At 37.3% G+C, this 12,295-nt stretch overlaps 1 protein-coding gene and 1 non-coding gene across 2 annotated transcripts in view; both read left to right on the top strand.

The window, feature by feature from the left end:
- The window catches only part of SVEP1 (sushi, von Willebrand factor type A, EGF and pentraxin domain containing 1), a 249,330-nt gene that overhangs the window by 223,675 nt on the left and 13,360 nt on the right, over nucleotides 1–12,295 (top strand). The window contains 2 exon segments of the mRNA XM_049784433.1: nucleotides 752–928; nucleotides 8,284–8,454. Coding sequence (XP_049640390.1) covers nucleotides 752–928; nucleotides 8,284–8,454 — 348 coding nt within the window.
- Nucleotides 2,724–2,887, top strand: LOC126030165 (U1 spliceosomal RNA). Its single transcript, XR_007503082.1, has one exon. It is a non-coding gene; the product is annotated as a U1 spliceosomal RNA (small nuclear RNA).

The following is a 12,295-nucleotide window of genomic DNA, read 5'->3' as shown; positions in this document are numbered from 1 at the left end:
TGGTGGGTGAAGAAAGATAAAACTATATTTAAACTATATTAAAGCACATAAATATTTATATTATTTTATTATATAAATAAATATAAATATGTCTATAAGGACATAAATATAATAAAGATAATTCATTCACACTACTAGAATGAAAATAATCACAAGCAAGGCATAAAAGGAGCAGGAGCAGGTTAGTTCTTAATAGTTTCTGATTCTATCAGATTCAGCTGATTCTTACCTCCCCACAAAGAATTCCTTTATTCTTGAAATTTATTTTAAGTTAAAACTGTGTGAAATATGTAGAAAGCTGAGCTGTAGCTCAAAGATAGACTATGTACATCTTGGAAGAGGCTCTGAGTTCAATCCCTAGCACAACCCCTCCCCCCAATACAAAAATCTAATATGTAGAAGGCCTAAATTTGAAATAGTTGCTGAATTTGTGAGAGGTTTAGCATCCTCTGTTAGTGGTTGAATTAATGAATTAAGTCCTCAGGTTCAAAAACCAGACCACTAGAGCAACGCAGGTCTGGAATTACAGATCAATCTCAGTAATCCCACAGTTGAATGACTTGTTTCTTTCTGAACCTGTCTCATTTTATCTTTACAAACAACATGAATGCAATATATTTGTGCTTAATGTTGAAGTTAAGCTTCATTGTTACTGAGAACCCACCTCTTCAAAGGCTCATACTCCGTCGGTAGAGAAGTAAATTTATAGTGAAGGATAATACTTGTAAGTACGTTATTTTCTTTTTAACAGCAAATCCATGTCCAGTGCCTTTTGTGATCCCTGAGAATGCAGTGCTTTCTGAAAAGGAGTTTTATGTGGATCAGAATGTCTCTTTCAAGTGCAGGGAAGGTTTCGTGCTCCAGGGCCATGGCGTCATCACCTGCAACCCGGATGAGACATGGACACAAACAGATGCCAGATGTGAAAGTAAGTTAAGGAGTGGATTCTAGTTCACTTCAATCATGCAGAAAGCTTTCTCTATGAAAGTATTTTCAGTTAAATAACCTTATTTTTAAAAAAATATTTATAATCTCTGCCTAATCATGGTTATCAACTTGTATTGATCATTTAAATATTTTTAAAAATTTTTAGAAAGATCAGAGCTGCGGGTGCTGAAATGAGATAAAGTGATATGTATGATATCTTTTTTTAGTAATAATATTGCAAACCACTGTGTCCAAAAGAAAAAAGAAGACAGAGAAAGAGAAGAAAATTCAGCTTTCATAGAGACAGAGAGAGGAGAGGGTGGAGGGAGGAGCGAAGGAGGGAAACTGGGGATATTGGTGACAGAAAATATGCACTGGTGAAAGGTGTTGTACATTGTATGACTGAAATTCAATCATGAACAACTTTGTAACTGTGGGGGAAAAGAAATGAGATCATACATACATGAAAAATAATTTATTAAAAATAATAATTAAGAGGAAAAACAGATAGTAAAGAGGTTAAGGCACAAACCCTAGAAAGCACTCATTCTGGTTTCAGTTTCTGGCATCACAGTGACTCCTCTACCCACACCAAACATCACTGACTCTGTCCCTGAAGGCTGCGGAGTGCCTCTAGATGCAGCTCTGGAGGCACCCACACTGCCCTAAAGGCCCTGGTAAAAGCCAGTTCAAAGACTCCAGCTCAAAGGTCACAAACAGCACCACATCTTCAGGACTTAACACAGAGCCACCAACCTTGTTGATTGAATGTCCCTAGGAGTGTCATTATCATTGAGTGTCACATGGTCCCTTAAGCATTGCCTTATAAGCCCTCCAGAAAAGGGAACCGTTTTCATCTCAATTAGTAAACATTGACTTTCAAACAGAAAAGAATAAAAACAGGCCCGGAGAGATAGCACAGCAGCGTTTGCCTTGCAAGCAGCCGATCCAGGACCAAAGGGGGTTGGTTCGAATCCCGGTGTCCCATATGGTCCCCCGTGCCTGCCAGGAGCTATTTCTGAGCAGACAGCCAGGAGTAACCCCTGAGCACCGCCGGGTATGACACGAAAACTAAAAAAAATAAAAAAATAAAAAAAAATAAAAACACCTTGGACCTAGGCTAAACCTACCTGACCTGGTTTCACTGAGATTTGCTAAATGTGTTCCTCATAGAAAAAGAAAGCTATTAAATATAAAATTCATTTTAAAAAATGAAAATGAAAATAAAAAATATATAAAATACATATTTTCCCACATCTTCAGAGTCCCTGTGTTGTTCTTTTAAAAGATGAGGACCACTCCTCAATAAATATAAAAATCTCCCTCACACCTGCACCCATGGTTTTCAATTAGAGCCACATCCATAGTATACTCTAGGTGGCCTTGTTTACACAGATTTCTGGGCTGGTTTATACCAAAGTTTTTGATGCCAGAGTTGCTATTCAGGAGCTCTAGACTGAGGTTACTGGGATAAACTTGCATTTCTAATAAGTCCCCAAGTGTTGCTGATGGTAACGCTGCTGGTCCAGAAACCAGGGTTGGTACATTTCTGAGCTGGCACCAGACTGATACAGGGTATACCATTGGCAGCTTCCTCTTGCTGCCTTGAGATAACTCTACATTTTTTCATGCACACTTCTGAAATTAAAGCATTCCATCTGGCTTCTTGTCATCCAGGCTACTCCTGATATAAAACAGTAGTCCACAATTATTCAACAATTCAAACCAGGTACAAAGCTCTGAGCTACCTAGCATCAGAATATATTCTGCAAAACCCCTTTACATCAATTCAGATAAGAATTGCCTTAGAAGGGGAGATACCATGATCACGAAGGTGGTTTCCCCAGGGTGAGGCTCACCTATTGCACTTTGGGTGTGCTGACCCTGCGATTTCCCCAAATGTGGGAAACTCGACTGCATAATTTGTGGTAGTTGGGGACTGCATTCGTGCTCTCCCCTGAAAAAAAGAAAAAAAAAAAAAGAATTGCCTTAGAGTCTGGGCAAGAACTGAGTGCTGAAAAAAAGTAAAGTGATATACATATATGCTTTAAGTAAAATAATGCCAACCATAGTGAATAAAAATAATTTTAAAAGAAAGGGGGAGACAAAGAGAGAGGAGAGGGAGAGAAAATGTCATAGAAGCAGACAGAGGACAGGGGAGGGCAGGAGGGAAACTGGGGATATGAAAGGTTGGAAATATACACTGCTGAAGGAATGGGTATTGGGTATTGTATGCTTGAAACTCAATTATCAAAAACTTTATAACTGTATCTTGTCATGATTTAATAAAAAAATGGAGTTAGTGGTATATTCAGACAGAAGGTGACTAAGAGATCTGACAACCGTATTTTAAAAAGAAATAATTGTTTTAGAAGGGTCGGAGTGCTAGTATAGTGGGTAGAGCCTTCCAAGGTTCCATTCCCAGCATCCCATGTGATCCCTCAAGCTTACCATTAACACTTTCTGAATGTAGAGCCAGGAGTTTACCCCTGAGCATCGCATCGCTTGGTGTGTACCCCCCCAAAAAAAGAATTCTTTTAGAGGGTACAATGACATTTCTGGCATCAGAAACTTGAACTTGAAGTCTAGCCTCAAAACTTCTGAATTTAGGCTTATATAAATTCTCTGAATAGCTGAGTTCTTGTTTGTTAATTAGCAGCAATTGTACCCATCTCAGAGGTTTGCTTTGAAAAATAAAAAGATTGGTATATTTTAGCAATTATTACCGAGTAGGAAAAATATTCACTGATAGTCCAAGCACCTGAATTTTCAACTAGCAGTCTACTTCAGAGTCAATACTATACTATAAAAACTGGGATTGACAGGACTGAATAGATAGTACAACAAGTAAGGTGCTTGCCTTGCACACAACTGAACTTGATTTCATCCCCAACACTGCGCATGGTTCCTCAAGAAGTCCCACAGAAGTGATCACATGTTCAGAGCCAGGAGTAAATTCTGAGTACAGCTGGGTATGCCCCCAAAACAAATAGATAACTAACTTTAAAACTGGAATTGCATCCCCAATCCTTATGAAATCTATCCCTACTGAAAGATAAAGAAAAAATCACTATATATATATGCTATGATCCACTTTTCAAGCAGAAAACTACCAGCTTGCATCAGGGCTAGCTGACTGATGGATTCTACCCACATATCTTCACATTAGTCTTGGCTCATAGAAAGTCACCACTCGGGGCACTAGGCGGAAGCAAGAGACATGCACTTATTACCAATGTTCCTGCCATGCATGCTTAATTGTTCCTCAATATTCTTGAGAGATTCAGGGTTGCCTTGGAGAAAAAGGAGACACTTTCCTTTATTGTTGTTACTCTCAATCCTTCTTCCGCTTTTACTATGAGACAGGAAATCTCTGGCTTAGAACAAAATAACCCTGTGAGGAACCTGAGAAGCCACTTGCCTGCCTTATTCTTTTTAACTCCTTCTGTTATTTAGCCCTGGAAATTGTTAATTAAAATTTGGTGTTTATGAGAATCACTTGAGAAGAATATGTGAGATACAAACCTATAAACTAGAAACCCAAGATATTTTGACTTTTAATAAGAACTCTAAAAGAATATGTGATCCATAATTGGGGAATAACTTTTATAAACCATGAAACTCAGTCCTGCTGATTTTTTCACTCTTTATCACAGCCTGATCCAGATACCCCCTTTAAAATCATTCTAAGATTTGTTTTATTTATCATAATCTTAGTACAATGAACATCCGAGACCTCTAAATACAGCTTATAAACTGTATTACACTATTTCTTTGTTTTTCTCACTTGTCTGAGCAAAAGCACATTTTCCTTCATGAATTTCTTTCTAGATTTCCAGAGAAACAGAGCAAAAATAATATATATTTGGTATCTGGTTGAATAAATAGATTATTCTCTTTTATTAGAATTTGGGTAAAAAAAGAAGTTGGGTAACATGTTTAAAATATTGTTAATATTAAAAATTAATATTTATGCAATGTCACACTCTCAACCGAGGTGCCAATATTCTTATACCCTGATACGCAGATGCCTTTATATTGACTTCCCTTCATCTCTACTTCCAACTCCCCTTCTTTCTTACCTTCCTTCATTCCATTTGGTAACTTCAATTCTATTATAATATAGAGCATTGGCTTTTCATTTTCCATTGTCAATTTCTTTATATCTCACATATGAGTCAAGTTTCTGGCATTTATCTTTGTCCTGATTTATTTAGTTCAATACCCTCTACCCATGTAACATAAAAATATGTTTTCAGTTTTTTAAAAAGCTGGGTAGTATTCCACTGGGGTGTGTGTGTGTGTGTGTGTGTGTGTGTGTGTGTGTGTGTGTGTGTGTGTGTGTGTGTTTAAAACTGTTTCTTTAAAAAATCATTTTTTTCTCATCAGTTGTTGGATACTTGAATAGTTTCCAGATCTTAGTTATTATAAGTGGTGCTTCAGGAAGCATAGATGTGCATGTGTCCTTTTGGATGAGTTTTTTGCTATTCTTAGGATAGATATCACGATATGGAATTACAGAATCAGATCATAGTTCTGTTTTCAGTGTTTTGGTAATTCTCAGTTTTCCATGAAAACTGAGCATCTCTTTTTTTTTTTACAGTTAGCCTCTCATCATAGCATAGATGTTTCCAGTCTTTTTGATATAGGCCATTCTCACTGATGTAAGGTAATATTGTCACATATATTTGCATATCCCTAAATAATCTTGATGACTAGTCTTTTTTTTTCATATACCTGTTATGCATCTGCATATCTTCCTTGGAGAAGCAACTGTTCATCAACTCTCCCCATCTTTTGATTGGCTCATTTTCTTGTTTTATTTTATGAATGGTATTTTATTTTATGAATTATATATCTTGGATACTAGTTCTTTGTAAGAAGATTGATATACAAATATTTAGAGTTGAGACAACAATAAAACAAATTAGTATTTGCCCTGCACATGACAAACCCAGGTTCAGTTCCTGCCACCCCATATGGTTCCCCAAGTTTGCCAGGAAAGATTCCTGGGCACAGAGCCAGAAGTAAGCCCTAAACAGCACCAGTGTGGTCCTGAAACAAAACAAAACTCTAATATTTCTCTCATTCAGTGGATTGTCTTTTTATTACTTTATTTAATTTTATTGGTTTTTGGGACACACCTGGCAGCACTCAGGGTTTACTCCTGGCAGGCTCGGGGGACCATATGGGATGCCGAGATTCAAACCACCATCCTTCTGCATGAAAGGCAAACACCCTACCTCCATGCCATCTCTCCGGCCCCTAATTGTCTTTTTATTTTAACCATAGTTTCTTTCATGTCGCAGAAGCTTTTGTGTTTTAAATAATTTTTTGTTGTTCTTGTTTTGGGACAACACCTGGCATCACTCAAAGGTTACTCTGGGGTCTGTACTCAGAATCACTCCTGGCAGGCTTGTAGGGTCATATGGAATCACTCCTGGCAGGCAGCATACAAGGCAAATGCCCTACCACTGTGCTATTGCTCTGGCCCAGCAGAAGCTTTTTAATTTAATGTCATTCTATTTGAGTTTTTTCCTTTTGATTTTCTGCCAATGGAGTCAAATAACTTAAGAGACTTCAGACATCTATGTTATGGAAAGTTCTGCCTGTTTTCCCCAATATATTTTTATAGATTTTATATAATATCAAGGTCTTTAATTTATTTTCAATTAGTGTTTTCATATTTCTTAGGCAAAAAGAAAATTAGAAAGATGCACTGAGTATCTCCTCTGACAAATTTTTAATAGTAGGATTCACACACAGTAACCCTTAAAAGTCAGTGCATGTAAATTAGATTTATTCAAACTGAATGCAGTTAAAAGTCCTCACTGCAATCCAGTCCTTGTCTTGTGAGTCATTCCCACATATTCTTATTATCTCAAGGCTTCTCACAAAATTCTCCAAGCAAAATGGATTCTAAATCTTTTTTATTTAAATACGCAGAATGAGAAGTAGAATGACTGTCTCGAATACAGACAGAGGGTGGGGGAGAAGGGAGATGGAGGACATTGGTGGTGACAAGGTTGTACTGGTGAAGGGGGTGTTCTTTTTTTTATAAATAAAACCCAGCTGCAAATATGTTTGTAATCATGGTGCTTAAAAAAAGATATTATTGAAAAATGTAAAAATATAAATTTAATTTAATTTTAAAAAATAAAATAAAGGATTAATTACTACTCAATCTCACAATTCTAAAGTAGAGTCATCATAACTCTGAAAAGAGGGAAACTACAGGTCGAAGAGCTAGTACCGTGGGCATTTGCCTTGCACATGGCTAGCCAAGTTCACTCCCTGGCACCCTATATGTTCCCCCCAAGTCACACTAGGAGTGATTGCTGTGCACAGAGCCAGAGGAATCCTGAGTTACATTGGATGTGACCCAAAAACAAACAAACAAACAAACAAAACAAGAAATTAAAAAAATGATTGAAACTTTGAGGGTCATAAACCTCCACAATGTATAGATTAGGGCTAGAAACAATATTCATTCATTTATTCCTTTTTCAAGCACGTACCCAGAACTCATTACATTTTAGGCATGGTTCTGGACATGACTAAAAGAATTTTGAGAGAGTGACTGGAGCAATAGTACAGCAAGTAGTACACTTGCCTTACATGTGGTTGACTCAGGTTCTATCCCCAGCATCTCATATAGTCTGAATATGACTAGAAATAATTCCTGAGTCAGAGCGAGAAATAGTAATCCCTGAGCATCACTAGATGTGACCACTGCCCCCCCCAAAATAACCCAACCAAACAAAAAAAAAGAATCTTGAGAGACTAAAATTAACTATATTAATCTCAAATAAAAGTATCTTTAAGTAATACCTAGCTTTCTTTACTCATCTGACTAATATTCGAAATTGAAACTCTCCTGCCACCTCCTAAAAAAATACCAGGGTTCATCCTTGATTTTTCTAGGGGATTTTTGCATGACTTCTGCATTTTAAAATAACTCAGCTTTGAGATGAAAACTGAACAGGCAGTGGTGTATGGTTTGCATACAGGAGGCCTAGGTTCAATGCCAGGCACTTCATGATTCCCTGAGAATTGATTCTGGAATAGCCCTATCACCACCAGATGTATATCAAAAGCGAACAAAAAAATCAAAATAGCTCAGCATCAACATATGAATCAGAAGATTAAAAACCTTTGCTCTTGTTTATCTGGTTTGGTAGCAGTAGAAAATTGTATTTTAAGAGTCAGTATTTTTTACATGAATTAGGAGGAAAGGTTATTTTTACATATTTTGTTTGTTCTTTCTGTTTATCAAGTCTTATAGATAAGACTGTTCTCCATCTCTGCTGACTGGATTATTTGCACAGGCTTAGTTGTTGTTGTTCTTTCCTGTAGAAATCTCATGTGGCCCACCTGCTCATATAGAAAATGCAATTGCTCGCGGTATACATTATCAATATGGGGACATGGTCACCTACTCATGTTATAGTGGATACATGTTGGAGGGTTCACTAAGGAGTGTTTGCTTAGAAAATGGAACCTGGACATCACCTCCTATTTGCAGAGGTAAGGAAATATGGAAATGATTATTTACTGTCATAAGGGGCATATATATGGAAAAGTCAGTGTACATTTGATTTTAGTTTTCCTTGACTTAAATCTTATCTTACTATGTACTTTTAATGTGATTTTAAAATCAATGTGTAATTTTCCTTAACTTTATTGGGTTTGAGTCTCAGAAGCCAGCACACAGGCTGAGTCAGTCATAGTTCCATTGGCTAGTTTTCTTTCCAAATCTCAGTAGGATGATCTGGTTGATAGAGGGAACCAATGTGTGGGTCCTGAGGCCTTTCTTGGACACACAGATGTTTATGATTTGAGATGATAGCTGTGCTTAAAATTTTATGTGTGTAAGAATAGGTATAGTTGGGGCCAGAATGATAGCATAGAGGTAGGGCATTTGCCTTGTATGCTGCTGACGTAGATGGACTACAGTTCAATCCCCCAGCGACCCATATGGTTCCCCTATGCCAGGAGTGATTTTTGAGTGCATAGCCAAAGTAACCCCTGAGCAACCAGGTGTGGCTCCTCAAAAAAAGAGAAAAAAAGAATAGATATACTTAAGTACAATGTCTAATGATTCTCAATACATATATTCTGTAGAGATGAGATTAGAATCATAGTGCTCAAGAACATGAACCTGAAAGGATATGTAAGTATGTTTAATAGGAAGAAATAGGAAGACTGGAATGGAACTCTGGATAATATTTTCTTTTTAAAATTTATTTAAAGAAAATGCATCACATAGTTGATCATAATACATTTGTTTCCTGATAAGTGAAAGCAAAGTTATTGAAAAAAAATAAAATAAAAGAGAACTAAAGGAAGAAAGAAAAAGTACAGTAGCGACCACATTTGTGAAAATTATTGTATCTCCAATGAAATTGGTAATACAGTGGTAGAAGGTTTAGTAAGCTCTTGTTATCTGCCCATTTTCTTAATTGGGGTGTTCCTTTAGGGATGACAGTTGACAACAAACTAAGTTGTCCAGAAATTCAAAGTATTATTACTGATACTTTAACTTTTAGATGCATGTACTCAGCTGCCAGGCCTCGTTAAAGAAGGAAGATATAAGGAAAGAGTGCTGTACTCATTCAAAAAAGTCCTGGTGATATCAGCCCCAAAGCCAGCTTATCTGAAAGTGTGATCAGATCAGTGTCCCCAAAGAGAATTATAGAAGGTCATTGATGAGACAAGGCCATCTTAGAAATGGTGATTGTGGGTGATGGAGGCAACAGGTATGGCTTTGGCAGGACAGGGACTTGCCTCTCCCTCTCCTCCTGAGATGACCAGATTTGTATTATGTGAGCCCATGTAGCCATAATCTTTTTCATGGCATCTCATTTGAGAAAAGAATAAGTCAATACTAACATCTTCTGGTCATTGAGGAAAGCCTGGACATGAGAAGGAGTAGCCATCAAAGTGAGAAAAACCAGAAGGAAATGGTGGTCTACAATCCAAAGGAGGAATGGCAAACCATGGTTCCTGCTTTACAAAGGTCAGGTAAAATGGAAGCTGATGTGTTTCTTTATGACAACAATTCTGTCATAAAGTAGAAAAGCAAAACAAGCACAAGCATGGAAAGACCTCATGAAAAATGATCTTCATTTATGTGTGTAGGTCCAGGTCCATATTGGGAAAAGAATTTTTTTTATGACAAGAGAACAAAGAACTAAAAATAGGAAAGTAAAATTCAAAAGAACACCATAAAATATTAATACCAAAACTGTAAAGACAAAATACATGAAATATGCCTAGGATATACCTCAGTGGTAGAGTATAATCTAGTTTGTACCATGTCCTTGAAACTCCATGATACCCTGAGCAAAGTCACACCCTTCAAAAAATTTAAAAATAATTGAATATTATTATAAAAAATAAAAGATATTTGAAAACAACTTAAATGTGCATAAAGGGTCCATGGAAATATATATAATTTGTAGAGTACATGGCTTACATGCTCTGAGTTCTGAGTTTGATCACCAGCATCTCATGCCCAACACACAAGCATGACAAAGTGTGATCTTGGTTATCCCTAAAACTACGGGGAAAACACCAGTTTCTTTTTTGTTTTGTTTTGTTTTGTTTTTTCATTTTTTAATTGAGACCATTGTGAATTACAAGTCTTTATAGTTGTATTTCAGGCACATAGTGACAGTGTGAATTAGGGCCATTCCCACCACCAGTGTTGACCTCCCTCCTCCAGAGGTCCCAGCAAGCATCCCATACCCTCACCCTTATTTTCCTGGTATATCAGTGTAACAGGTCCATTTTGTATTTAGCTTGTTATAGTTTGGGTTTCTTAATTCTATTGTTGTTGACTTTGGCTTTGGTATTTAGTTCTGACCATTTTCCCCCACCCAATGCACCTGAGACCACTTGGCCTCTGGGCCCCATCCACTTATTTTTTCCTTTTCTTTTCTCAATTTGTAAAATAATGTAGAAATATGAGGCAAAACAAAGCGATTGATGTTCCAAGGTTCTATGAAAAAGATGATATAAATAAAATATAAAAAATTAAAAAAACCAGATAAAAGGAGAGTGGGTATGGCAGGATTTGTTTTGGGGTTTTGTTTGTTTCTTTGTTTTTGCATAGGCACAGTCAACGTTGGGGAAATTAGAAAGGAAATATAACCTTGGCCTAAAAAAAAAACAGGATGTCTCTACCCATGAAGTATCCTGTCATAAGACCGATTACAGGCTCCACGCATACTAGTTGTCCAACCCTAGGTCTTACTTTATGGTCCCAGGGATAGTTCTACTCAGTCAAGGTTGTTGAAGTCAGTCTTCTGTATTAGAGATCTTAGTTTTTTACACAGATCCTAAGTTGAAGTCAGTGGGTCACAGAGCGTCTTCTGATTTCATCTCACCATTGGGTGGCAAGGCAGGAAAACCTGCCCTTAGAGCAAGTTTTTGTTGTTTCCTCCTGGTCATAAGAACCTACCCTGGAGGAAGTTGGTGCCAGGGCAGCATTAGGGACTTCCCCAAGGGGAGTTTGATTCTTAGTGCTGGTGCAGAAAACCGGTTACAAGGATAGCAATTCCTTTTTAAATCTTGATTTTTAGCACTGCTGCATAAATAATTTATTTTCTTTCTTTGCACCATAACTAAGCATTGTCTTCTAAGTCTTTAATTTGTACAGAGCACTCATTATATTGCTATGATGATTGAAATCACTGGAAGTATGAAGTGAAAGTTAAGTCAGTTGATTAGTCAATGGAGAAATGAAATCAAACTGTAATCAATCAGTTCTTAATTTGACTTTATAGGAAAATTGCTTTAGGGACAATTGATTTCAAAGCTAAAAGAAAAACCTGCTCTGGGGCTGCAGAGATAGTACAGGGTTAAAATGTTGCCTTTCATATGGTTTACCCTACTGCAATTCCAGCACCACATAGTCCGAGCATCACCAAGAGTAGTCCCTGAGTTCTCACAGGTATGGATCCAAATCCCACCCACATTTCCAATAATAGTTTCCAGTAAAGATGTTCACAGTGAAATTACCAGAACCAACTGTGTTATCTCTATTGGATCAAACTCTTAAGATATGAGGTAGATATGGGGCCGGGCGGTGGCGCTAGAGGTAAGGTGTCTGTCTTGCCTGCGCTAGCCTTGGACGGACCACATTTCGATCCCCCGGCTTCCCATATGGTCCCCCAAGCCAGGAGCGACTTCTGAGCGCATAGCCAGGAGTAACCCCTGAGCGTCACAGGGTGTGGCCCAAAAACCAAAAAAATAAATAAATAAATAAATAAATAAATAAATAAATAAATAAATAAATAAAAAATATGAGGTAGGTAAACTCAGGGTGTGTTGGCATCAGAAGGAACTGGTTTGAAGAGTGAGG

The sequence above is a fragment of the Suncus etruscus genome, chromosome 1 (genome assembly GCF_024139225.1).
Source record: "Suncus etruscus isolate mSunEtr1 chromosome 1, mSunEtr1.pri.cur, whole genome shotgun sequence".
Taxonomy (NCBI): domain Eukaryota; kingdom Metazoa; phylum Chordata; class Mammalia; order Eulipotyphla; family Soricidae; genus Suncus; species Suncus etruscus.
Note: the sequence above shows the minus strand (reverse complement) of the source record. Positions and strands in the feature narration are given on the sequence as shown.